The 27857-nt window shown below is 39.3% G+C and overlaps 2 protein-coding genes and 1 long non-coding RNA gene across 4 annotated transcripts; 2 read left to right on the top strand and 1 right to left on the bottom strand.

Moving 5' to 3' along the window:
• Positions 1-315: 315 nt before the first annotated feature.
• Positions 316-8053, bottom strand: LOC112162933. The gene is made up of 3 exons (XR_002922192.2): positions 7800-8053; positions 5037-5166; positions 316-1428 (listed from the first exon to the last, which is right to left on the bottom strand). It is a non-coding gene; the product is annotated as an uncharacterized LOC112162933 (long non-coding RNA).
• Positions 1420-3014, top strand: LOC112162926 (ras-related protein Rab-25). Its single transcript, XM_024298934.2, has 5 exons — positions 1420-1578; positions 2043-2238; positions 2331-2524; positions 2597-2677; positions 2752-3014. Exons 1-5 carry the CDS (start codon positions 1542-1544, stop codon positions 2874-2876), a joined length of 633 nt encoding a protein of 210 aa, XP_024154702.1. The 5' UTR covers positions 1420-1541; the 3' UTR covers positions 2877-3014.
• Positions 8054-9121: 1068 nt separating the features above from the next.
• Positions 9122-27623, top strand: LOC112162917 (zinc finger protein 385D). Of its 2 annotated transcripts, XM_024298924.2 has the most exons (9): positions 9122-9185; positions 11002-11248; positions 13214-13329; positions 20524-20631; positions 21069-21210; positions 23710-23943; positions 24022-24203; positions 26325-26426; positions 26653-27623. In XM_024298924.2, exons 2-9 carry the CDS (start codon positions 11239-11241, stop codon positions 26887-26889), a joined length of 1131 nt encoding a protein of 376 aa, XP_024154692.1. In that variant the 5' UTR covers positions 9122-9185; positions 11002-11238; the 3' UTR covers positions 26890-27623. The 2 variants fall into 2 exon arrangements, with proteins under 2 accessions (XP_024154692.1, XP_036070121.1); XM_036214228.1 differs by lacking the exon at positions 9122-9185 and having other exon boundaries at positions 10588-11248.
• Positions 27624-27857: the final 234 nt, after the last annotated feature.

Below are 27857 nucleotides of genomic sequence, written 5' to 3'. Positions count from 1 at the left end.
TCGCCTCTGGCTCGACTCGCGTCCCCACTTGTCTCCCAGTTCCATCTCAATGAAGGATCGTCTGTACTGCTGTTCTTGGCAGTGGACCTCGCCTCTGGCTCATCTCGCTCCCCCAGCTGTCCTAGCCCCATCTGCTACCCTATTCAAACATGTAGTTGTAGAGTTAGAGAAGCTAATTCTTCTTTAACAGTCCCGGTACATCTCCTGTCCGTCCCGGGAGAGGGTCCCTTCTTCATGTAGATTTCCTAAGGTTTCTCCTGTTTTACCGGAATTTGAAGAAATGTCTTTTGGCTTTGTCAGGTGGGACGTAAAATGTCTTTTTGTTTTTTTTTTTTTACTTCACAAAGGAGCAAACTCAATGTTGATTATTTTACACAGATGTGCATCAACAGGAACTCGTACATTTTTGGCGAGATTGGTACACATTTATGCATCTTAATAGATTGTTTCAAGATTTTTTTTTTATTATTTTGCTACAAAATTTTGGAATCCCAAAGCATCCAAAAATCTTCATGGCATCTCTTCCTTAGACGGTGGAGCATTGAAAATAAAAAAAAAAAAACAAAAAACAGAAGGAGCGACCCAACTCGCTTTTGGAGCTTGGTCGTCCAGGTAACCATAGCCGTCTCACTTTCATGTGGAAGGTCGGGTGGAGGAGGAGGGTTAATGATATGGCCCTCCCACCTCCTACAGATATCCTTGGCCTACTTGTTATCGATTCCCTGGTGTGTTCAGGGGAAGAAGGAGGAGCTAAAGAAAGAGCAAGAGAACTTTGAGACCTGGAGCTGTCCTTACCTGCATTATAATAGTTTCACAAAAATGTTCTGATGCCACAGAACTCGAGAGCTTCTTTGGAAAAAGAACACGATTCATATATTTCATGAAAATATGCAGCTAAATGAGAAGATTTATCTAAAATTGATTCACCTCACATGACCTGCTCTAGATTCTGGAAGGACTTACACTTCATAAAATATGGAAATGCTCAGTCTTTTATTAAATTTAGGGGAATAAACTACAAAATCTGAATTTTGAGTTCTCTGATGGCTCCAAACATTCTTTCTAGTAAACCTGTCCTAAAAAAAATGTGTTTTCTGAATCCTAACTACCCAGAAACCGGTCTGGGTTTGGAGAATGTTTTCCTGAAAATCTGGTAAATCCAATCTGGTCCTGCAGCTGCATAAACATGAGACGAGGGTTGTAGGACGACCTGTTCTGCCCCGGATCCACCCGTCAGGCTAACTCCATTGTCATGCAAACGACTGGCATCCCAGAGCGAGAGGGGCGCAGGCGGAGGGAGGGTGGAGTCTGCCGGCGAGTCGCTCTACCTGTTCCACCTGCTCTCCTCGCCCCAGCCTTCCTGTGGGTGTCAGCTGATTCACCAGCAGGACTCCTGCTGCCTCCCTGGTAGTCCTCAACCAGAAGCTCCTACAGAGACCGACAAAGAAAGTTCTACTTCTTTATTCCTTTTTTATTTGTATACGTCTTTTTTTTTAAATCTTGAAAGTGGCTTCAGGATATTTAAGGAGAAAGAGAGCAGCATGGGGTCTGAGGATTCATACAATTTTGTCTTTAAAGGTAAGTCTTGTTTATTTGAGTCGTGATTATGAAGGAAATAAAAAATCTGAAGCTCTTCTGTCGCTTGTAACCACCTGCTGTGGATTTGGAAAAGGAAGACAGAAAGGAGGAAGTGACTTTTTCTTTTTTTCTTTTCCTCCCTGCCCATTTAGCTGTAAACCATTTGCCCTTTGGCCTCCTAGACAAAACAAAGCCTCTCGTGTTTCTGACAATCCTTTGAGGCCTTGCTTCCCATTTTCCTGAACGGAATAAACCGGCACTGATTTCCCATTCCTCTCATTCCAAAGTCATCTCCGCCGTAGATCTGCCACGTTTGCATGACGTTGTAGTGCCGGTTTGAGTCAGATTAGATCAGAGATGTCATCTGGTCGCAGTTTTCCACATAAGTGACATTTTTTTCTTTACTTTTCACATTTTCTGATTAAATATTTGCCCTTCTTGGGGTGAAATTTGCTTCTCCTCAGTGGTTTTAATCGGGGAGTCCGGTGTGGGTAAGAGCAACCTCCTGTCCCGCTTCACCAAAAACGAATTTAGACATGACAGCCGCACCACCATCGGCGTGGAGTTCAGCACCAGGACAGTCCAGCTGGAGAACTTCATCATCAAGGCCCAGATCTGGGACACAGCAGGACTGGAGCGCTACAGGGCAATAACCTCAGCGTGAGTCCACAAATCACAATCTTTCTGAGTTTTTTGGAGGTAAACATGGCTATTTGGCTAAAATGTTTGGCCTATATCTCTGGGGGCTTCAGGTATTACAGAGGAGCAGTTGGGGCTCTTCTGGTCTACGACATAAGCAAACACCTGACCTATGAGAGCGCCGAGCGCTGGCTGAAGGAGCTGTACGACCACGCAGACCCCCACATTGTGGTGATGCTGGTGGGGAACAAGTCTGACCTGGAGAGCCAGCGGACCGTCCCGGTGGAGGAAGCCCAGGACTTTGCAGGCAAATGATTTGAAATCTTCCCACTTTTATCCGTGTTTTAAATCCATTCTAACCCAACGTGCATCAATCTAGATAAAAAAGGTCTCATGTTCATGGAAACTTCAGCGCTGGACTCGACGAATGTGGAAAGCGCCTTCCATGAAGTTCTCACAGGTACAAATCCACAGACACGTTTCGTCTGCCGAGGGGATCAGACCCTTAATGCTTTTATCTTCGTGTTCCATCAGCAATTCATAAAAAAGTGGCCAGCAGAGAGGTGACCCGCGGCTCCATCAGCGCCGTGACCCTGTCCGGCCCCATCGGACTCAACGAAGAACAGCAGGAGCGCAAAGGCTGCTGCAGCAGCTCCTAACACGTCCACATTCTGTTTGGTTCAATCAGACAAAGGTTTAGACTTCATCAAACATCCCATTTGTACAGTTTACTATCAAAAACCATACTTTATATCTGGATTTTTTATTTTATTAAATGTTACTAATAGGGGGCTGCACGGTGGTGGAGTGGTTAGCGCTCTCGCCTCACAGCGAGAAGGCCCCGGTTCGACTCCCGGCTGGGACCTTTCTGTGTGGAGTTTGCATGTTCTCCCCGTGCATGCGTGGGTTTTCACCGGGGACTCCGGCTTCCTCCCACCGTCCAAAAACATGCTTCATAGGTTAATTGGTGACTCTAAATTGCCCCTAGGTGTGAATGTGAGAGTGAGTGGGTGTGTGATTGAGGCCCTGAGACAGACTGGCGACCTGTCCAGGGTGTACCCCGCCTTCGCCCATCAGCAGCCGGGATAGGCTCCGGCAACCCCGCGACCCCGAAAGGGAAGAAGCGGTCAAGAAGATGGATGGATGGATGTTACTAATAGGCCCTTTTTTAAAAGGTAGCTAAGCTTTTTTTTATGTTTAAAAAAATGTTTTTTGAAAGCAATGCATGTAGGGACTGCCTTTGAATAAATTATTTAAATTATTTTGTTTGCATCGAATCATTTTGTTCATTTGCAAAAGATAAAGTGATCATCAAAGACACAAAATTTGAATCCAAAATTTGTACTAAAAGGTAACCTGTTAAATCCTTAAAACTTTGGATTATTCACATTAACCCATTGAAGCTTGAATCTATTTCTATTAATAATAAAAAAAGCTGACAGATCTTCTTGCTTTCAAGTAGACACAAATTAGATTTTTGGAGCCAAAAGTGGTTTGATGTATATTTGTCATCAATAGGCATCGAAGGGTTAAAGAAAAAAAATCAGTTTCTTTTGAAAATGTTTTCCCTTAAGAGAAAGCTTAAGTTGAAAAATCTGTTCATATTTTTTAAATATTTTCTCCTTAAAAGAAGCCTAATGTGAAACATCAGTGTATTTAGATTTTTTTTCATCTTAAGAGAAACTTAAGATGAAAAAATCTATTTATTTTGACATTTTTACCTTAAGAGAAGCTAAACATTAGAAAAAATCTGTCTATTTGACTTTTTTCTTTACATCAATAGAAGCTTATAGTCCAACACTTGATCAACACACAATTAGGAAAATTGGTCAACAATTTATAACTATTTTGTTTTAATCTCTAAATAAATAAAAATGCATATCTATGATGTTTTTAAATCTAATTTATAAAGACTAAAAGCTTTAAAACACTTTATGCAAATTTTATTTAAACTAGAAGTGTTTTAGAGGGTCAGATTTGCTGTGGTAAAAATGTGAGAGGCAGCCATTTGGCCCATTTTATTCACATTAACAATCTATTTATCGAACATTTTATTGAATTGAAATACCTTTATTTATTTACATGGAAAACAGAAACATCCAAATAAGCATTTTTTTAATCAAAATTATTGTGAATTTGTCAATTTCCTGCTTTTTCCCTGTTAGCTTATCATAGCTAGCTTGTTGTAGCTAGCATATCTCATGTGGTAGCGCCTCTAGATAGCTTATTGAAATCCTTAAAACTGCTAGTTTCTTGGTAAATTTGGCAGACATAGTTATTTTATATTTAACTGAAAAAATATGCCAATTTCTGCTTTTCCTGGAGGCAGTGGCACCTCATTGTCAACATTCTTTTTTTCTTTGATTTGTACATTTTAGAAATTAGCTAGCAAGTGTTACTGAGGGCTTTAAAATGAGGTAAGAGATAATTGAGAAAACCCCAGCCATGAACTTGTACATTTTTGGGAAGTGCTGGTGACCACATATTTTTGATTTTATGCCTGAAGGATTTCAGAAATTTGAACGCAGGCTGAATTTGGACATACAGCTAAAGCTTTGACTTTGGACATGCCGGTTTTAAGCTATAACTGTTAAAATAGTTGATTTCTTAAAACATAAATATATGTTAATGTAGCTAAGTCAAACTTCCCAAAACTTTAACTTCAGTTTACATTTATTAAAAGTTTGGTTCATTTAGGTTTTATTAATTAAAAACACATTTTGACCAGAGGTGTCCTTCCTCCTCTCAGCCTGCAGATGGCAGCACTGATATTATAGAAGCTGCTCTCATCTTTTCATCATGAAATGTTTCAAACCTACCTTTTCCTCATTAACAGCACATCTCAGTCTGCCATCCCCCCTGTCAGCTGCTTCCATCAGCCCTCACACAGGATTCCTGCTCTCTTGTGCCACGCCGCCTCCATGGCTCCAACCGCCAGTGTCCGCCTCTCTACACACAACCCAGAAAATGATTTACCCTCCAAATGATCATTTGAATTGCATTTTTCTTCACATGTCGATGAAGACGGTCTCCATACTGTGGATGCGATATAAAAACAAGCTCATATGGCACAACTGGGAGCCTATAAATCTACAGCAGTGCTAGTTAATGACATTCTGGACAGATAGTGCTGTATCTCTGGCTAACAGATGTGCACGGAGGAGCTTTTACTGTGGAGTGTGTGTGCATGAGGGTGTGCACGGCTCTGGCCCCCCGAGCAAGATTTCTCTGTCAAAAATAAATTTCCTGTAGTGAAATGACCACAAATGCTTTTATTGAGTCTCTCTTATGAAAACGTGATGGACAGGGCTCTGGAGCAGGCAGTAAAGGTTTAATTATATTCCATGAATGAAGATATTTTTATGGTTGGAGGGTGGTGGAGGGACATCTGGAACCACAGGTTGAAAGCCTGGTCATGAAATCTGCAAATCTTGGAGGGCATCAGTTGTATTTCCTTCTACAAAAATTCGAAAATGAGAAAAATTGCCCAACAAGAGCGCTTTAAAGTCAAGTTTTCCAACCACTTCACAGATTCTTGCAAATTCCGGCTGCCGTTTTAACTTCAAGGAGATGGTTGGAAAGATTCGACACTTCCATGTGATGCCCGTTGCTGTGGAGCTACCAGACACGTGTAGCTTGTAAAGAACTACCAGTGGGAGTCGGATGTAAAAGTGCTGCCACCTCTGACCCAAACACGAATCGGCTGTTTTACGATTCCCCCGCCTCCACCGCTTTGCCTCGACTGTAATCCTGCAGGAATCTGCTGCATCTGTACGGGTCCATGTGACCTTTAACCCTGTAGAGAAAGGAATCCTGGTGGAGAATCCATCATTTTCCTCTTTCCTTTTGGTTCCATTTTCTAAAAAACGGGTTCAAACGTGATTTTCTTTAACTCAGAACGTGAGATTACAAGAAATGTTTGTGGAAACTTCTTGTTTTTTCATTTCTCAGAATCAACAGTTTCGACACCTTGACACCAATCGATGCAAACATTTCACAGACTTAGGTGTGTGCCTTTTGAAGCAAAGTTAAAGTCCCATTAGTTGTCATGCACCAAGGTGTATGGCGTAATGCTGCGTTCACATCAAACACAATTCATGTCACAAATTTGCATCCGATACCTCTTTTTCGACACAGTGCCTTTTTTTTTTCCAATTAAATTTGATGCTCAATGCTTGACTAAAAATTAGCTCGTAAATAACATGCTCCCATCACATGTGGGAGGAGCTATGGTCTGTTTTTTTTGTCTCATCGCTACAAGTAGCATTCTATATCCTCTTTAAAATGCATGAAAGACACGGATGATGTTGAAATATTTATTTTGAAGAGTTCTACAAAAGCATCTGTAAACCCGTCTCCATGTCTGGGATTATGACATCATTTAGAGATTCTTCTTGCTGTGAGATCTTTGTGTGAATGAAAGCCACTCTCAGTGGTACTTCTGTCTTTGTAACCCAGCATGATGACTTGTTGTTCCGCATTAGTCCGAGGAGAAAAAAAATAAAAACAAGTATAGAAAAAGTATCGACGCAAATAGGAAAAATATCTGAAATTTATGGAACAATCAGATTTTCCTTCATTTTTAAAAACATTTTTTGGACATTGCTTCTTCTTCTGTGTTGCTGTTTGTAGCAAATACTGATACACACATCCACAGTGCCCTCTTGTGTTTGTTAGTGGGAAAAACAGCTAAAGGGCAGTCCATTGTTAGTGGTAAAATAACAAAAGTTTGAGCCAATATATTTTTTTTTAAATCACAACTAAGTTGCTCCTGTGTAGAAGTCGAACAACTGACCAAACTAGACAAAAAAAAAAAAAAAAACCTAGTAATTTTTTTTCATAGTTATTAAAATGTACTGGCGCCGAGGGGTTTATCGTTTCTCCAGCTAAACTGTTAGTGTTTTATCCCTTTATTTGACTTAATTCAAACAGCCTTGAAACCTCTCAGCTCAGACTTGTGTTCTTAAAGGATTTATTGCTTCTATTCCAGGGAGTGCCGCTCAGCAGAACTGAACCAAAGACTACTTTCAACGGTTAGAACAACACCTTAAATACACCTCAGCTCCAGTCACGGGTGTGTCTCAGTCAGGAAAAAAATAAACATACTTTGCTACAATGGGGCTGACTGAAGGGAGAAGGTGTAAAGGAATAAAACATGTATTAAAAAGGATATGATTTCGGCAAAAACTAAGCTAATAAAAATAAAACTTTACATAATTTGATTATCATTAGTGCTTTATTCTACTATTAATAGATTGTTTACATGTTTAGAAATTGTGTAAAATCCCTTAAACTTGGTTCAAACTATCAGAAATATTTCCTGGTGTTTTTTAAGCAGTAAAGAAACGATCTAAATGTTTTTTTCTTTCTGATTTTACATTTTTAATGCTATAAGTGTTAATTTGTAATGTAGAATAAAATAAAAGGATGGACAAAATAAAAAAGTTTGGAATAGTGGCCATTTTTTTTTTATTACTAAAACCTCTTTTGAAGATCTTGAAGTGACTCTTACGGAAAAAAAAAATCAAAGTGACAGTTTAGTGTTTGCAGTTTCCTTTGAATAAAACAGGAAGTTGCCCCACCAGAGCTGTAGAGGATGTTGGTTGTTTGAGTGGGTCCAGTTGCGCACAGGTGAGGTTGTGTTTGTGCGCCCCCAACACAAGAGTGGAAGCCGAGCAGCAGTGAGCAGCAGCCATCTGTCAGTGCATGACAGCAAATAACAGATTTGAAATTTCCATGTCAGCGCACAGTCATGAATAGAATCCAAGTCAAAGCTCTCTGATTGCCATGGTGATGTTGCTATAGTGACCAATCAAAGGAGAGGTGAGCCGATGGCCGCCTGTGTGTTGTTACTTTATATTTACACTAAAAGAAAACATATAATTATAGTAGAAAGAGCCAAAAACAACATGAAAGGTGAAGTTTAGACTAAGGAGTGTTTTTGAAGCTGAGTGATGCATTCGAATGCTTTTGGGAAAAAAAAAAAAAGTCACTTCCAGCTACAACCTGAAGCAAAAAAAGTAAAAAAAAATGTTTTGGGGTTGAGGCAGATATCATTTAATGTACTAAAAAAGAAAAGATAACAAATTAAAAGTTGGCAGTTTTTTATTTCTATTGCATGAAAAGACCACCAGGTAAGCCAACAGAGAGGTATGCAGGCAGAAAGGTTTAAGTAATACTTGGCACTGAGTGTGATCTGAGCAGAACTGACCGGTCCTGTGGCTGATTGACTGATGAGGGTCAGGTGTGGAGACATCTAGACACTGTGTTCTGGGGTTGATGGGAGATTGAGTGCAGTCAGAACTCAGGAGATGGCTCCCTCTTGACAGTTTGACTATGTTAAAATAAAATACCATCTAAATATCTATACACTCACCAGCCACTTGACCTTGTCATTACCGGTTTGGACCCCCTTTTGACTTCACAACTGTCTTAATCTTGGTGGCATAGATTCAACAAGGTTCTGGACATTTTCCTCAGAGTTTGGTCCATGTTGACATGATAGCATCACACTGTCCCTGCAGATTTGTTGGCTGAACATCCATAATGCCGTTCTCCCGTTCCACCACATCCCAAAGGTGATCTATTGAGTTGAGTTCTGGTGACTGTAGAGTCCTGTGAACTCATCATCATGTTCAAGAGTCTGAGATGTTTCCAGTTTTAAGACATGGTGCCTTAGCCTGCTGGAAGTGAAGCTTTGGCGCAATTTCAATTAGGAAGACCTACCCCACCACAGGTGTGCCTGGCATTTATTCATCACTCCTCACAACATCAATTGGTCACTCTGAGCCAATAGCTGAAGTGCTTACTTTCATCACTGCCAATCACAATCAAATCCCTGCCTTTAAATTCAAAGATGTTTGTTTTTCCACATTCCAGACATTGCGCCAGCCAGCCCACTTCCACCCCGTTCTCCTCCTGGTTGTCAGTCTGGCAAGGTTCATCCTACGGAGTGGGAGGGATTCCAGGTAAATTGCCTGTGTACCTGTCCTGACCTGGACCTCGTCTCAAAACCCCGGCATGGGTGACCATGAACTATTCAAAGTTGTTTTTGTAGGGTTAGACGAGCTAATTGTACTTTGTCAGTACTGACACATCGCCTGTTCGTACTGAGTGAGGATCCCTCCTTCATGTCAACATCCCTAAGGTTTCTTCTTTTTTTTCTGAATTTTTCCTTACTGAGATGTAGGGGTCTAAGTCATTGCAGAGATTCCCAGAATAGCATAGCCTGTTTTGTATGCTTAAACTTCTGGCTGTTTCTGTTCTATGACTGACTTGTATGTTTCTGTTTCAATACTGGTACGAAGCCCATTGAGACTGCGTTCTACAATTTGGGTTATGATTGTCAAATAAGATTAACTGCCGTCACCGTATGAGCTCTGGGGGTCTCCTCACTATATCAGAGGTCATCAGTAGCATGCAAGATTTCTCTGGCCCAGAGTCCCAACCACCAAAGGCTTCTGAATGCTCATGATTCATTGTTAAATGCTTCACAATGAAATCATTCAATCTCACTTTAAAGTTCTGGAAGTAGCATCAGAAGATGGTAAATTGTGGTCATAAAGGGATGGTCATGGTCAGTAACAATACTCAAGTTGGTTTTTGGTGTTGTAACCATGATCAATTGTTACTAAGGGGTTTAAAGCGTGCCAAGAAAATACCCCCCCCCCCACCATTACACCACCACCACCATCCTGAATTGTTGATACAAGGCAGGATGGATCCATACTTGCATCTTCATGCCACGTTCAACGTTACTTCAATCCCCTTTCTTCCTCATTCTGATGCTCGGTTTGAACTGCAACAGATCGTCTAAATGCTTAAATGCATTGAGCTGACGCCATGTGATTGGCTGATTAGAAACGAGCAGTTGGACAGATGTACTTCATAAAGTGGCTAGTGGGAGTTTTTCTCTCTGGAACACCTTGGTTCACCTGCAGAGTATATAGAATTGGCTCCACACAAGCTCCCAGCTGTCCCCAGTACCCACATATACTGTATATGAGCTGAGGAGGAAACCCTTCAGCTTCAAGAAGAAGGAAAATCCCTCACAGCCGTGACACCGCGCTCTGCTCTGCTTCAGCAGAAAAACGACACATGAAGTGACAAAAGAGCAAAATCAAAAGTGTGAGCAAACGTTTCCACATCTGCGTTTTTCCACTTTTATTCCATGAGGTTCTTCAGTAGACATTCAGCTAAATTCTGCAGCAAGAAATGCAGATTTATTTGCAGAAACTATCCAAAAAATGTTGCTGTCCCACTAAATCAACAAGTGAGCCGCATGCGAACATGTGTGTACGTTTTGTGGAAACAGCAGCTGTTTGATTCGACAGCCTCCCCAGAGGTTAGGACTGTGGGAAAACACAACGTTGGCCACTTTTTCACACAGAGAGGAATTCTGTTTGGGCTACAGCGGACCTGGAAGTTGAATTGAGGTCACTGCCACCTCAGAACACACAGCGTAGTGCGCTGAGTGCAGGAACAGCAGCACACATACGTGTCGCTGTGGAGTTTCCTCCCTGCATCAGGATGCTGCTATTAATACAGTGGATCCCACTGGAAAAAAAAAGAAGAAGTGAGGATGGGAAAGCATTTAGTGAGCGGATGGTTTCACTGATTTCCAAATAAAGCTGCCCAGGAGGGAAGCCAGAAAACTCTCCTGTTTGTTTTATGCAGCTAATTTGATTTTTACTGCTTCTTTTAGCACATTTTCTGCTGTGAAAGCCGCACGCTCCTTCATGGTGGCAGTGTACACTCATTAGGGATCATTTCTGTCTTTTCAAGTTGAATTCAAACCAGATTTTGAAGAAGATGGAGTGAGGAAGAGCTGTGCGGTAAAGCAAGAGGAGGAGGAGGAAGAGGAGGAGGAGGGGAAGGAGGTCCAGATGGGAAGGAGCAGGCTCCGCTGCAGAGAGGAGGAGGAGGACCACGAGAGAGGAAGGGAAGCCTGGCGTGTGCGATGAGAAACGCAGAGTAGTGGGATTTCCTTTTTTTTTTTTTTTTTTTTACGCCGGTGCTGTCATGTATTTTGGTAAGTAAACGCAGCATGTTGCATTTGATGTCATCGTGTGTTTCCGTTTTTTTACTCACTGGAGTCACCTGTTGCTGTTGTAGCGGTTTGTGAAATGAGTCACCTGCACAGTGGAATTTAGGATTAAGGGTAGAAAGTTTTTATTGTCTTTAACAGCAAAGAATAGATGCTGATCCATTGAGGAAAAAAATAAAGTAGGAAACGTTGGCAGAAACAGAATTCTCCCAGGGTTTTAGGGGAAAAAAAGTTTTTCTTAAGTTTTTCACAAGGCAATCAGCCTGTAATTGCAAAGCGGATGGGTGTGATACTCTAATCTGATGAAGATTAGACTGTAATCATGCAAACATTGTTTTTGGAGAATGTTCTCCAACATGTTTCAGAAATACCTTTGACATGACTCACCATCATCATGAAGAAAGAAACGGGCCATTTATAAACACTGCTTCCATGTAAACAAGCAAATCATACTGTGATTCTGAGAATTAATCTTATTTTATAATTTTGCAATATTATTATATGAAAATACATTAACTTTAAAGCATGTTGATTAACAGCAGAGACGGTCAGAATAGTCAAAAGCTGTAAAGTAGCTCCACTCATAAAAGAGCACTACACTTGAAGTTTATTGTATTAGTATTCCTGAGTACAGGTACAAGTGTGGCAAGTATACTATAGACTATGTAGTGTAGTGTAGGGAACATACTAACTGAATGCATCTTTAGACAAAATAACATTTTAAATTTACAATGTGGTATATATTATTATACTGCCATACTTTTAGTATTCACTACCTGTTATACACTTAAACATTCTAATTTTTCCAAGTTTTAACATTTTTAAGTGGAAATAAAATGCACTAATTTCAAAGTAAAGACACACGTAATCTGTTGACAGTTAGTCAACAGATTACGTGTGTCTCTTTCAGAGTCTAAAATTAGTGGATTCAGCCAAAAAAGTCAATTTTGTTCAAACTGCGCTACTTTCACATACTACAATACAGATTTTTGAATGAACTGAATCAACAAGAGCATGTCCTTCTTGTGTGTTTTTGTGAAAAACACACTTGTATTGAATTTGACCTACTGAAAAAAATATTAAATATACTGTATATAAATATACAATATATATATATATATATATGTATTCACACACACAGTGTTTGTATATGTGTTCATATACATGCATATATATATATATATGTATATATATTCACGCAGTAGCAGTATTTGCATATGTGTTTATATACATATATGTATATAGTACATATATGTATATGGTGTATATATATAGCATTTGTATATAAAGTGTGTATATATATATATATGCTGATGTCCTATTGTCAATTTTGTTTTTCTGATTTGTTGAGTTCATGCTAATTTCAGCCACTGTTTAAGAACATGAGCATACAACACAATGTGGTTTATTATTAGCTTTGTTATAAAACAAAAGGTAACTATTTTTTAAGGGTAAACAACAAGAATTATGATATGTACACTCTGGGCATTTGGTCCGCGTTCAACAATCTGCTAAACCTTCTTGAATGCTACTTTAGCATACTGTTCTTGCACTGTTACTACCTGATACTAACGTGTGTACTCACAGTTGGAAGAGACAAGGTGCAAAATGTCAAAGCGGAAATGTTGTGAAACTTGCTCCAGACTTTTTCTTTCACAACTCTATTCCGATATATAAAAGACTTGGTGTCATTTAATTAAAAAGGTTGGTACTTGTTTGTTTCGAAATGGGCGCGATCCATACATCACTACCAAATCCACCTGTTTTAGTAGAGCCCAAAAACAGAATGAAAATGCAGAATCCGCGTTTACGTGGACTTTTCAGTAGAAGTGGTCGCTTGAACGCACGTTTTTCCAATCTCTGAACTGTGTTCACAGTGGCTCATTAAATCTTTTCCTAACCACCTCATTCCTGTCGGCTCCATATGCTCATCTGCCTGTCGTCCCTCAGGTAACGTGTGTCACAGCTCCCTGCCAGTGCCGGCTCGTCCCGTGCCGGGCAGGACCCAGCCGTCCCCAGAGCTGAAAGCCCTCTTCCCCTTCCACCTGCTGCCTGGTTTCCATGACGTGAGCTCTGCCACTCATCATAGCTGCCATAGCAACTGAGATTTCTCTGTTTTCTTATTTATCAAAACTCATATTATTTATTTTATCACACTTTTTTATTTTAGCTGTGATTTTTTTCTGGCCTGCATCCATGTGCAGATTAATCGCTCAGTGCCCAGCTGGTTGTATGAGCTCTCTGCCTACACCTTTCCAAATATATCACCTGCAGGCAGCAGTGACATTTCCACACATCCTGGGGGGTACAGCTGATTCCTTGGTGCTCTTCATGCAGATGGAGCTTTTCTTAGACGTCCCCGCCCTCTGTGAGAGGTGATGATAGATGGAGCCAAGTGCGGGCCAAGTCCAGGCACAGAGAGGACATGTGTGGGGCAGGGCTGAGTGCTGATGTGTTGCTCCCTGAGAAACCCCATCGTATCTTTAGCACAATCTTTCATCTATAATGTATGGAGTCATTTTTACGGCGTAAAATCCACGGAAACACTTTGGCAGAAGTGCTGAGTTGCTTTGTCTTTACACATGTTTTGTTTCCAGTGTTTTGCTTTAAAAGGAGACATTAAATACAATCAATTTAGGTTAAAGGTTGCTCCACATTTATCTAAACTTGAATTTTCCTGATTTCTTCCACTTTTTCTGTTTCACTTTTTATCCAAAAGGTGTAATAATCTGTTTTAAGGCTTTCCAATGTTAAATATACATATCTTTTCTGTGTGTGTTGGTTTAAAGCCTATCTCTGATCCTCTTTTGACACATTTTAAAGTGTTTCCAGTGGTCTTTTAACCCTTTCGCACATGAGCTCCAGTCTTTGTTCTTTGATTTACCGTAATTCTTTTTTAGTTAAATGGTTAATTCTGATTATGACATTTTTGGCCAAAACTTGTGTTGTTTTTTAGGACATAGTTTCTGTAGAGTGCCAGGAGTTCATTGGAAATTCGCCTCTGAGTTGTGGGCGGGACCATTGTCATAAAGAAGCCCCTCCCCCGAGCTCAGAACAAAGAGCTTGTGACCCGCCCAGCGAATAATATACACCACAAATGAACTCTTTTGTCATGTCCTCCTGATTCACAGCATTGTAGAAGAAAAAATACTCAGAAATGTCATTTTAAGGTTAATTTTTTATATATGTCTTATATCATCAGATATAAGCCAGAAGAACATGTTAAAAACACCAAAAACACACTATTTCCATCAGAGCGGGTCTTTAAATATCTTATTTTATTATCCAAAAAAGTAATTTCCCGTCTTTACTCAAATCATGTGTTATAGCTAGTTAACTTGACTAAATAAACCAACCTTGTTAATCAATAAAGAATTATAGTTAGATTACTACTCAAAGGAGAGCCATAATTTTCTTTGAAACGCTGATGGGCGAGGGGAAATTTGTAAACAGCTAAAGCAACAGGGACAAGTAATTGTCTATCAGTTTCAAAAGATGCTATTCTTCCTTTTTTCCAACACTGTCATCATGAATGGATAATAAATACTATTACGATGACAAAAAAATAGGCTTTTGCTGTGGAAATGTTATTTTTAAAGTTTATAAATGCATACAACTTGAATTGTAGGACATCAAAATCGAATAAATAGAGTTTTTTTTATTTTCTCCTGTGATTTAAATGAAACTTGGGATAGTAAAACAATGAATATTTGCTCTCCACATCTTATTTTTATTACCAGCTAAACCCTGTTTATGCTATTTGTTGTAAGTTCAGATGCAAAATAACGTAGACAACCTTTTTCCAGAATATTTAAAACACTTTAAGAAGCTTCTTTGTGGAAAACAGCTCTATCACAAGTTTTGTTCACAAGTTATCTTTAGCCTAATGGTACAAATGAACTTAGTCCTCACACACTGTAAAAAGTGGAATATTGGATCATTTACTAAAAGCTCTGTAATTTTTTACATTTAAAAATATATATTTTTTCAAATTAAGTTTTTAATTTGGGTCTACCATCAACTTAAAATTGCAATTTGATGAATAATTTTGAATGTAACAAATGACAGAACTTTTGTTAAGTGATTCAATGTTTTTCAGTGCAGATGAAATTCTGTCCATATAATTACAAACTGCATCCACTGCTTTATGGTAAAAAAAAATTATTTTGAGGGAAAAAGACTCTTCTCCTGTCCTTTCCAGCTAAAAACAAACATATAGTCAACTTGATAAATACTTGTTGTGGTGTTACTGATTCTAACCAACATAGCATAGAGTGGGGTGGGTACCACCTGCTGTAGCTGACTTATCCCAGTCATGGATTTCCTGACATCAGAGGTTCAGAACTTTCTCTGAAAGGAAAGTTCTAGTGTTGCAGAGGCTAATCTGGAAACAGTTTTTGCTCATAAACGGCTGTGTAGCAGAAATGATAAAGAAAAACAGAACCCAAAACAACAACAAGTTTTCTTTAAAGTCTCTTTGCCCTCATTTCCTCCCCACTTTTGGAGACTTTCTTTCCAATCCAACTTGCTTTTTTCTCTCCATTATTTATCCTCCAATGTCAGAATCAAAACATAACTTTTTCAGAGTGTTGGCGTGTTCCACCTTCTTAAAGCTTTCCCCTCTCCTCTTCTCCCTGGATGACCTCAAGGCGCACTGAAATATTGCTTAAAATAAAACAAATACATAAAAATCACATCTCACTTTACTGCGTGGAGTCACTTCCAAGCTTTTCTTTTTTTTTTTCCATTTTATTTTATTACATCTCCAACAATTCTCTCATTCTGGAGCCACAGGAACATTGGCAGGACGTTCAAACGCCTTTGAAGTGTTTGCATTTTTTAGGAAATCAACAACTCTTTTCTTCTTCGCTACATAAACTGTTTTTCTATTTAACTTGTTTCTATTATAATTTATAGCCTGTGACTTCAGTTTGATAATTAACTTGCAAATGAGTTATCACAAACATCTGGCACGCGCTGAAAAATTCAGCTCTGCATCACAAAAGTACAATAAAATATTTAGCTAAAGAAAGAAATCAATAGCTAGTTGAAGAATGAAGGGGAAAAAAAAGTTACCGTGTTGTTGTTGGGTCTCTCTATCACGCAGGCTTTAAACTGTCAGAGTCTGACAGACTTGAACTTGTGGGTGTGAAGGAAGTGGGCACACAGATGAACTCTGACAGTTTGCTGTGTGTGTCTCTGGTGTTTTAAAGCCTGCAGTCTCCTTTTCACTGCAGATAGATTATGCGTTGGCCCCAGTGAAGGAGTTTGTTTTTCATGCCCACGTGTCCGTTGTCATGGTTACAGGGGCCACCAACGTGTTTGTCGCCATCGATCTCCAGCTGCTTTATTATTTTTTAATATTATTAATGGAAACAAAGACGTGATGTTTCTTAAAAATGTATGTTTTTAAGAAGAAGTAATGAATTCATGCAGGTACATTAAAATGAAGTCAGGTTCATCATTGATGTCTTTGGTCGTGTTCCAGCCAAAGGTCTGGTTAGCTTCACTTGGTGGCGTGTTTCAGCCATAACACCACTGAAGCTGATCACATGCGACGTGTCTCCGCCCCGTCCGTGTGGAAGTTTCCAGAAGAACTGATGCTTTGTGGTGGATGTGATGTCTTTATTGTACAAAGCAGAGATTTTACTTCTTTTTTTCCTGCAGCCGACATGGTGTCTGTGTGTCTCAAAGGGAAGAAAACGAGTAAAAAAAAATTGTAAAGTGGGAGAAAAGTGAGTCCGCGGGGAATCAGGAGGGCGACTTTGATCATTGGAAGGGAGAGGAATGAGCAGATGGAGGGCTGGAGTGGAGAAGGTCAAAAAAGGGTGGAGGAGGAAGTAGGAAGGAAGGAAGTAAAGGCCTCCATTTCCTCACATTCAGTGAAACTTATAAATATGGATGTGCTGCTGGACGTCTTCTTTGTATTTGTTATTCATGCGAGAAACAAATGAAGTTCGCTCGCTGTCGAGAGTGTTTGTCGGGGTTTCATTTGCACAAATATCTACAGGGAGGAAACGCATTCTAGTGCAGCTGTCTGGAGTAATCCAAGCAAGCGGGCAGGATCACACACAAACGTTCGGTTTTGTTGTGCGAGGAGGAATTCGACTTTGGCACTTAAGAAACAAGCAAAGTCTTCAACCGCATGTTCCCATAAAAGGACCTGCTGACCCATAAATAACAAACATTTCTCACAGTTTGCTGAGTTTTTGTTGTTGCGCTGCACCTCTTTGGGCTTCATTTTCACTCCATTTAGAGGGGTTCCAAAGCTACCACATAAAACACTCCTGAGTATTTTGTTTGACATATCAGACCTTCTGTCCAAAACATTCATTTACACTCTATATCATTAAAATGCATTTTGAGTTTCTTTCTAAGTTCAAAACATTGAATGCTTTGACTGTTGCTGTTTTACATGCCCTAAATTTGAATTGCACCATGTTCTGTGTTCTGATTGGTTGGAAAGCTTGTCAATCAATCTTCTCCATGCCGTGTCTCTTGTACAGATACGTGCAGCTTGGATGAAATATACAGGGTGGGGCATATGCTTCCATTATAATGTAGTGCTGGGCGATATGAAGAAACATTGTATTTTGAGATAAATATTGTTTTGTATCACAATATATGTATATATCACGATATATATATCACGATACATATATCGTGATATATATATCACGATATATATATATATATATATCGTGATATATATATCACGATATATATATATATATATATCGTTATATATATCACGATATATATATATATATATATATCACGATATATATATATATATATATCGTGATATATATATCACAATATACGTATATATCGTGATATATATCGTGATATACATATCATGATATATGTATCACGTTATACCACAATAAAGTCTATTTTCAGTTGACAAAAATAGGCAAAAAATTTTTTCTGACTTCATTTTTTTCAAATAACTGAATTTTCACAAATAAAAAACCCTTTTTAAAAGTGCACAACAGTTTCAAGTTTCTTAATAGGAAAATACATTTTTGCACAAAAGTTCAGCAATAAAAATAAACAAAAAAAAGAAAATGTTTGGTACACTTTTCTATCACCCGCACAGTATGTATTGTCATGTCACCCAGCACAAGTATAATGTGTTTTTTTTTTTTTTATATTTCAGACACACTAGAGGTCGAACTCAATCACACAGGGAGCAAAAATCCAAAATATACCTTAGGTCACGGTCCGAACAGGATAAACATTTATTAAACATACAAAAACTGAATTTTTAAAACTCCAAAAACATAACTTTTTAACATAACTATGAATAATGAAAAGACACGAATATTATTCCAGAATAAATCAACTCAAACTTTAAATAACTTTCAATATTTTAGTCTCCATAAAAATGTAATTTGTCTAAATTATACAAGTTAAAAATAAATGCAAGATAACATCAGACCATTAATAACAATAAAATAAAATGATCTGGAGGTATGGATAGAATTACCCGGTGGGCCGGATCCGGCCCCCAGGACGATGCGTTTGCTCAGAGAATTTTAACAGATAACATGGAACAAGCATCACACATGACACTGTGGCAACATTTATTTGCAAATATCAGAAAACTGGAACTTAAACCACAATGTGGTCCAAGACACAGAGCCATTATATAAATAAAAGCTTGTTCAATATAGAGTGTTTATTTTTCCTGTGTGTGGAATTTTATCACCCTGCATGAGTCTTTGATCGTGATCAGATCTTTGCTTTCAATGTATAATCCTGAACTTATTCTCTAAGGTTTGAACTTTAAGAGCTTAAATAAAAGAAAAAAGTGTGAAAAACTTTACAGATTTTACCTGTAACTGGTTATTTTTAGAACTTAACTCCTGTGATAAACGAGGGAACACTGTATATGAGAACTGGACCGAGTGAGTGTGATGTCACCAATAGAAAATGTAGCCACCATTTTTTTTTTTTTTACCATGTCGGAGACATACAACGCCAGTAAGCAGTGATTGGTCCGAGTCAAAAATCGAAATTTCTATGGTGACCATTATCGCCAAGCTTGTAGGAAGGCCACGCCCCCTATCACTTTAAGTGGGCTACACAAAATCTGTCAATCAAATGTTTGAAACGTTCAACATGAGACCATATTTTTATTGAGATATCTGATTGGTCATTTTAAGGCATAAATAACATAAACTACATATAAAATATTGTGAAAAAATCTGGATTATCAAGATATTTAAAAAAATGTATCAGAGCAAAAATGGATATTCTGACAATGATTATGACTGTCAGTCTGTGGGATTTCAGCTGTTTGGAACCACTTCCTTTTTGGAACGTGAGAGGGAGGAGTCACTCAGTCCAGTTCTCATGTACAGTCAATAGTTCAAAAAGAGTGACACAAATGGCGAGGCATTTCCTGCCTCAGAAACCTTAAAAAACACAAAAAATGACTTTTCAAAAGCTAAAATAGAGATTATCAGCCAAAATACATAACAAAAACATTCTAATCATCCACTTCTGAGAGTTAGTTTGGAATTAAATTGTGCTGCCAATCATCAAATCAAATCAAACTTTATTTATAAAGAACTTTTTTATAAATTTATTGACTAGTTTATTTCAAGCAATTTTGAAAGACAAGGGAAAAAGACACTAAAAACAATTCTAATCTTTTCTTGAAATTATTTCTTAAATTTAAAAGAAAAATGCACTTTTACATATGGTACACACATGTCACAAAGAAACCATTAAATATAATAAATGTTGAATAGAGTTTGATTAATTTGCTTTAAAGGGAGTGGAAAAAAGGGATTTTATTTAATCCAAAATCTATTATGATTTACTTAACTTTTTCAGTTAGAGCTTTACTTAATAAAAAACAAATATAAAAAAAAACAAAGATCTTCACACAAAAAGTGAAGATAAGGATCTGTTTGACGAATAATCCAAATTCTCCATCACAAATGTAAAAAAAGAGAGTCAAATGCTGTTGCCTTTTTATTCAGTTTTATTGGAAAAGACGTTTGCGATCTTCCAGAATTGTTCCCCCTTTGCAGGGGGTTTCCCAGCAGGACTTAAACATGGCTGTAAAAAGTTTGTTGTTAGGCAATGATGGTTCCCAGAAGCTGTGGTCAAGCTTCACGGTGGTCCGATCCTGACAGATTGTAGAGTCCTGAAAATGCATACATCCCACATAGACGCGACATATTTTCTGTCAAACAATGCAGAGCATTCGGTGGTCAAAGCTTTGCATTTTTCCTCCGCTACAGATGGATCGCATCAACAAATCCTTGAGTAGCTCCGGCCTCAGGCTAAGTTCACCCCTGAGGAGGAAGGTCAGCTCCTGCAGCGCCTGTCGACTGAGATTCAACTCTGTGGTGGGTTGGGTTTAGTGGAAAACTCACACTGTGGATTCCTTTCTCCACACATTTTCTGACACAATATTTGACCTGCTGAGATTGAATTTCTTCGTATTTAAGCTGCATTTTTTTTGCTATTTTTGTCTGCATGAGATGCAAAGAAATTTCTTTAGTCTTGTTTTGTTGCAACCCTTTCTCCACTCAGTTTCTCCTAAAAATCTATGTAGAGGAAAGGGAAAAAGCAGTAAACATTCAACCAGTTTGCACAGTAAACTAGTGCTATCATGCATTTACATAAAAAAATCTGCAAATGTGACCCACTTAAAGCTCACACCCAAAACTACTGCTTCAAAATGTACCAAGAAAACATTTTCATATTTCTCTGCAGCTGCTCTGGACTATTTTTTATTTAATTCATTTATTTTTTCTCTGTTTGTCTTCCACTGGGCACCCAGGCTCAAGCGACTGCCCATTATAGCGGCACCAGGCATGCAAAGAGGATGAAAGCTCTGGATGCCCCAGATTCTAAGATCAGGACCTCTGAACCAGTCGCCACGGAAACCGCATCGCAACACAGCTCTGAGGCCACATCAGAAGGTGTGTGTGTCTCAGCGGGCCTTCTGTTTTTCCTTTGCCTGCACATCTATATATATGTGTGTGTGTGAACATTGGGCTCAAACCCTCTATTCCCAATCACGACTTTAACTCTTTGATGTGATAACCCTCCTCCTTTGGGTTTCACAGCGAGGAGATTAAAGGTTGTGCATTATCTTCTGCTCCTTCGCTGTGTCGACCTCATTCAGTGCCCCCCCAGGATCAAAAATGCTTTGAAATGGTGACCTAAGCACCTGCAGCATCTGTGACTGAAGGCATGTGTGGATCAGAGTGAGAATTTTTTGCAGCATAAAAATAATAATCATGAAAAAATTTAAAGAAAGAATGAATTTTACCAGAGTTTGTTTACTTCAGAGAAAGGCTGACCGTGTTGGAGTTTCTTTCAGGGGAGGATGAGAGCTCTCTGAAGCTCACTTCAAAGCAGGAATGGGGAATCATGGGAAACAAACAGACACCCACTCAGCTTTGCAGAACTAATCACTCTTATTAGCAAAGAGCAAATCCTGAAATCTGCATGTATTCCTCCAGGAGTACATCACCAAAAGATAACAGCCCCCAAGTCGTCTTTACACAAAACTGCCAGTCAGTGTTCCAGTGGGAGGATCTCTGGGGAAATTACTGATTACTAGTGTGTTAAATAAGTTGATAAAGCTTATAATCAGCCACAGCTTTGCTGTTTTTTATTTTTTTGTCAGGAAAAAACTCGTAAGGTTGGGGTTTCTCTCAGCTGGAGCAGCTGAGGGATTTTATAGAGGAATGGAAAAATGTTCCCCTTAAATCCGAGGAACATTTGGATGGATTTGTGAGTGATGGACTCCCCCAGAGCTGGTCTACGTCAGCAGCTCTGTTCATAAATATATCTGCAGTTTGTTAGTAAAGCCAAGACGGGGAGGCAGGAGCGTTTGGCGTCTCTGGATGACATTTTTGGCTTTTTGCAGATTCTGTTGGGTTTGTCCTCCTGTCCCATTGCAACACACATACACAGACCTTTTCTAACTCTTAATCTAGTCATAAATTGATAAATTACTCATAGATTGTCAAGAAAATAATGTGTTTTTGTAAGTTATAGAATTCATTCTGGCTTGTCTTCATTGATTTTTGCACTAAAGTTTGCTGAATAACCCCCTGAGTTTCCTATAAACTATCAATTTTCATTACTAATCATAACAAGGGACTAAATAGACAGCGTCAGGATTCATTTCTATCCTTGAATTTGGATTTTTTTGAGCTCAAAAAGTATAGCAGTTTGTGTTTTTAAGGAGTATTTTCCCATAAACTTTTGTCCAAACTCCTGAAAGCTGCAAAAACTTTCATTGTCATTATGGTCAAACATGGACTGTAAATGTTTGGAATCAGAAGAAGGTGGCAGATTTTCTGCTGGCCATGTGTTCATGGCATACATCACACCAAAAGATTTTTGGACATGTATCAGAGTCCGTTGAACAGAACCTACAAAATCCCAAATTTACTCAAAATGTTTTTTGCGTATCACATTTTATTTTGAAAATTCGATAAATTTGGATCCAAAAAATGTCTTCCTTTCTTTCCCTTTCCAGGAGCAACTTCCTGTCTACTTGATTCTGTTGATGTAAGGGAGCCTGCAACCCGAGGCTCCAGGGCCTCATGTGGCCCTTACCTGTCCATAGTGGCTCTCTGGCTGAAGAAAAAAAAAGATAACTTTAAAAAGTTACTTGGTGAATATTTATGGCTGAGGTGCTTGTAGAACACCCCTGCTGACATTAAACCAACTCAAGAAGCTTTATGTGCTCTACTATTACTCTATTATTTTAAATAGTATCAAAACTTTGGCTATTTTTGTCTTTGATTCCTCTTTTTATGTGCTTAAAGCACATATTTTATACTGCACAACAATGTTTATTGACTATGTGGGCTGTATATTGTATATTTTTTATTACTATTTCTTTTAAATCATGAAGCAAAAACAGGTTAACAACAGTACTAAGTAGGGAAAAAGAGGACATTCGACCCAAGTAGGCCTAAGAAACAACAATGGTTGGTTGAGACGATTCTATGTGGAAAAGGAGGTCTTTTATTTTGAAAGGAAGTCAAAAGAACTTGCTTTTTCTTTGTAAATTCCTGGTTTTATTCATTCATTCAAAAAAAAGAAATATAATTTATGTCAAAAGTAACAACATTTCAAAAGAGTGAAGTGCGTTGTGGCTCTTGGTGAGAAAAAGGCCCAAATGACTCCTTCAGTATAAACAGCTTCAGACCCCTGATGTAAACTGATGGAATTTAGCTGTTTCAAAATAAAATCCACACTTAGTGCTGCTTCACGGATGCTCAACACATGAGAAGATATGAAGAAAAAGGTGTGACCCATTCACCCAAATGGATTCTATTCTAACTTACAGATACATGTAATGTCTTATAAACTCCCTACTCCAGTGTTTGTTTTAGTGTTCTTTTCTCGTCACTTTTTGTCTGTATCATAATCTCTGATCCTGTTGGATTCCTCAGCTCCAAACCCTTCTTCACAGTCATTGACCTGCAGTCCTTCCGAAACCTTAAAAGAGCCCCCTGACCAATCCCTGCCCCTCAGCCCGAGCGCCACTGAAAATGAAGCGCACAAAGACGCGGAGGCAGAAGCTCCAGACGGGGAGACAGAAGAAGAGAAAGCGTTACGGCTTCTCTACTGCTCGCTCTGCAAGGTGGCCGTCAACTCGGCCTCCCAGCTCCAGGCCCACAACAGCGGTGAGAAGCAGGCGCCGTTTGATCAGAACGAGCTGCGGTTGAATCGCTTTTGAGATTCCCCCTTTGGGTTGTGTGCAGGTACCAAGCACAAGACGATGCTGGAAGCCAGAAATGGCGACGGAGCCATCAAGTCTTTCCCGAGGAGCGGCATCAAAGCCAAGACGTCTGCTCCGCCTGAGTCATCAACCGGCCTGCAGAACAAAACGTTCCACTGTGAGATCTGTGATGTGCATGTCAACTCAGAGACCCAGCTCAAACAGGTACAGAGTTCTGGACAAATCCAGAAAAATGATCGGATTATCTTTTTTTTGTTCCTCTTTTAAACTTTGCATCAAAAGCAACTCAACAGATCTGCTTTGAAAACTAGAGCATCACCGTTTTATCTCTTATGAACGACTTATGCAAACTTTATTCCCAAACTAAACTTGCAGGTAGCAGGTGAGCCAACATCACAAATCCCTCGGATGATGAGCCAAAAGCTCTGCAGCACATTTTTTTTGTCTTAGTGAGCTTTTGGATTTGCTGTTAGCCTCTCTTGTTCGTGATCTGAATGCATAGTGTCGGTCCTCATACCTGACTGTTTAAAGTTAACTGTAGCCAGGTGCTCATGCATATTCAGCAGATCACGGCGGATCGCCGGCCGCAGCCATCTGTTGATGCCCGGTCAGTCAAAGCACAAAGCTGCTGCTCGTGAATGTTTGCGCCCAGCCCTCTGCACGCGTTCAGCCTTTCTCCAGTCTTGATTAAGCCGGCGTGTAGCGGCTACACGTCTGTTCCATTAAAACACATTCCACTGCGAGCAAACGGGGATAATTGCCATTGATGACGTGCACAAGTATGTTTTAAAGAGGACTTCTTTAATAACTCACTCAAATAAAAATGGTGTTTTAATCATGTTCTTGTGACATTTGTCTTATGATAGAGAACATGTATGAGTATTTCTTTATTCAAATCGTAAATCAGGAGCTGACAATAAAAGCTTGTAGGTGTGATGCAGGTTTGGGACTCTGTTAGATTCTGATCCATCCCCTTCCAGACAAATAGATCCATGTTCGTCTTTGTTTTCCTCGTCTGAGCTGACATCTGGCTCTAAACTGTACAGCTGGATAGTTCTAATATTGGTCGCCATTTTTGTTGCGCCAGTAATATGTTGTGGTTGTGAGGGGCGGTAAGCTAGCGGGAGAGAGTGTAAACAAAGGGATCAAATTCACATTAGGTTCACATCTATCACAAGATGGTTCTCGCGAGATCTTGTTTTTGTTTTTCTGAGGCGCAGAGCTGCTCAAAGAGGCTCAGTGTGCTGTGCTGCCAACTAGTGGTCGGGGGTTTAAGTGGAAAACAAAAGTAAGACGCAGAACTCTGTTTGCTTATAAATAATTAACAGAGGTGGGACCAAGTCATTGTTTTGCAAACTTCAAATAAGTCTCAAGTCTTTGTCCTCAAGTCCGAGTCAAGTCCCAAGTCGAGTCACACTACTATTAATGTTTCAAGTCCTTTTAAGTCATTTCAAAAACAGAGAAATAATAATTCCTCAGATCATGTGTGCTTTTAGGAACTGTATTTTGCAAGCTTATTAGGTAAATGGCCTCTGAGTTCATGCATTTCCACTTTAAAAATCCAAAATGATTTCTCTATAACAAAAACCCAGTTTACCACATTTGAAATGTGGTAAACTGGAGATGGCGGGAACCAGAGTAATGTTTTTCTGCAATTTGATTGCTTGGATGGTCGGATCAATCCAGCGTGGTTCTAATGTGATTGGATGTTGGGTCGACACCGCACTCGGATTCAAACAGACAGGGCTTTCTGAATATACTTTTTAATTCTTGGATTTGGGGGAAAATACCAAGTCTTTCTGAGTCAGCGGTCTGAAGTCCAAGTCAAGTCCCAGATTATAGATATTAAAGTCCGAGTCAAGTCACAAGTTATAGCTTTGAAAGTCCAAGTCAAGTCTAAAGTCGTCAAATTCACGACTTGAGTCTGACTTGAATCCAAGTCATGTGACCCGAGTCCCCAAGTCGCCGTGGCAGCATTTGAAATCGATGCAAATATTGCCAAATGGTGTATTGCGATATTTTACTAAAATGCTATTTTTTTCCACCCATAGCTTTAACGCATCAGGCAATGCGAAAGCGTTGATGCTTGTCATAATTGTTCAAAAGTGGTCAGAATTACAGCAAAGCATTCTACAAAACGACAAAGTGTCATAGTGATCAACAAAAGCTGTTCATTCATGGCTCATCTGCTATTCCACCCTAGAGAACAGGCGAACTTCGTTGAAATTATCACCGCTATCTATCGAGCTCCTGTTTCCAAACAATGCCTCTTTACTGGTTTGACTATTTCGTCTTTGACCCGTGTTTTCCCGGATTACATTTCAGCACATCAGCAGCAGGCGGCACAAGGACCGAGCAGCGGGCAAACCAGCCAAGCCCAAGTTCAGCCCCTACAGTTCCACCCAGCGTCACCAGAGTCTTCAGGCGGTAAGTTCTCGGCCCTCATCATTGTGGTGTGGACACAAGTCGATTCTCAGGAGCCCCTTCCTGGCAGGGAGACAACTGTTAGTGATAAGGGCTGAAGAATAATGTTTCTTTTGCTTTACTTGATGAAGACAAAGCACATAAAAGATGAAGCCTAATTACTTGATACATTTCCAAAACGTGAGCTACTCCCCAGAAAAAAGTACGTCTGTTTGTCTTTGATCTTCAGATAAGGCTGGCTCTTCAAAAACACCGAGACATGACCAAACCCCTGGCGCCTTGTCTTCTGCAGAGACAAATCTCCGTTGCTGCTGCAATGGCGTCGTTGCCCGCCTTTCCCCTGCAGCCTGCCACAAACTCCAGCCCCGCTCTGTTTCCCAGCCAGACCCTTCCCCAGGCTTTACTTCACCCGGCCTCCAGACCCATTTGTTCAGCGCACACTTCAGTCCTGTTCTCCCCCTTCTGACTCCAACAGTGATGAACTTCAGTGAGACCCACAAATGTGATCGAAAACAGCACACGGCAAGGATGTTTGAGAGAATAAACTAAAATATAACAACAACTAATTAGTATTTTCCAATGAGAGTGAGTGCACACACAGATGGAACTGTCACACATTCTCAGTATTCTCTGATTTGATGTCGACTGAGCAGAAATGCAGAATGGCGCTCTGCAGTGATGACTATACCTGTGTGAGTGTTTTTCCAGACTTGTATGCACAGCGACTGAAAAGTGTTTGGACGCCTGCTTGTATGCAGTTTTACCTTCAGTACTGAAAACAACCCCTCCCCCTTCTTTGGAAGCAAATTTAAAATACATTTTAAAAACTTGTTGAGGCTCATCTGCTACTTGCACTTTAGTGTGTTTCACCGCTTTTAAACATTTTTGACCTGAAAAAAGTCCTTTTTGAGGGATATGCGTACAAGCAGGAAGTGCTGTTAGCTAAGTTTGCTAGCTTATTTTATCTTTTATTTTCCCCTTTTCTGGACCCAAAATGAAAAGACAAAACATTTTTCTTCTTCTTTTTTTTATTAGAAAAGTATGTTGCTGACTATTGTTGGGTCATTGTTATAGGGCAGAGCCATTTTTAACTATTCTGCTAAGCAAACTGAACTGCTAGCATGTTAGCTAATCATGTGTATATTCTGTTCTTCATGCCTAAAAAGATATAAAATTAAGTTTTTATTAAAAAAAAAAAAATTCTGTTTTATTTATCAATTACCAGTGTGCAGCCAGCTGATTTGTGATATTAGGCTATATGAATAAAATTAAATTCAATTAGAAAAAAAAATAACAACTACACCAGGCAGACAAGAAGAAACAGCTATACCAGCTCTTTTAATGTAAAATTTAATATCAAAATAATGTTAAAATGTTGTACTTTAATGATAAAAGCCCTAAGCCAACCAGTTTAAAGCATTTAAGTGAAATTAT

This window comes from Oryzias melastigma, linkage group LG11 (assembly GCF_002922805.2).
Source record: "Oryzias melastigma strain HK-1 linkage group LG11, ASM292280v2, whole genome shotgun sequence".
Taxonomy (NCBI): domain Eukaryota; kingdom Metazoa; phylum Chordata; class Actinopteri; order Beloniformes; family Adrianichthyidae; genus Oryzias; species Oryzias melastigma.
This window is presented reverse-complemented; position numbering and strand designations above follow the sequence as displayed.

Coding starts and splice junctions, on each gene's coding strand:
- LOC112162917 (XM_024298924.2), top strand. Junction 23,944..24,021: donor GCTCCAGGCCCACAACAGCG/GTGAGAAGCAGG, acceptor GGTTGTGTGCAG/GTACCAAGCACAAGACGATG. Junction 26,427..26,652: donor GTCACCAGAGTCTTCAGGCG/GTAAGTTCTCGG, acceptor TTTGATCTTCAG/ATAAGGCTGGCTCTTCAAAA.
- LOC112162926 (XM_024298934.2), top strand. CDS start 1,542: ATGGGGTCTGAGGATTCATACAATTTTGTCTTTAAAG. Junction 1,579..2,042: donor ATACAATTTTGTCTTTAAAG/GTAAGTCTTGTT, acceptor GCTTCTCCTCAG/TGGTTTTAATCGGGGAGTCC. Junction 2,525..2,596: donor GGAAGCCCAGGACTTTGCAG/GCAAATGATTTG, acceptor GCATCAATCTAG/ATAAAAAAGGTCTCATGTTC.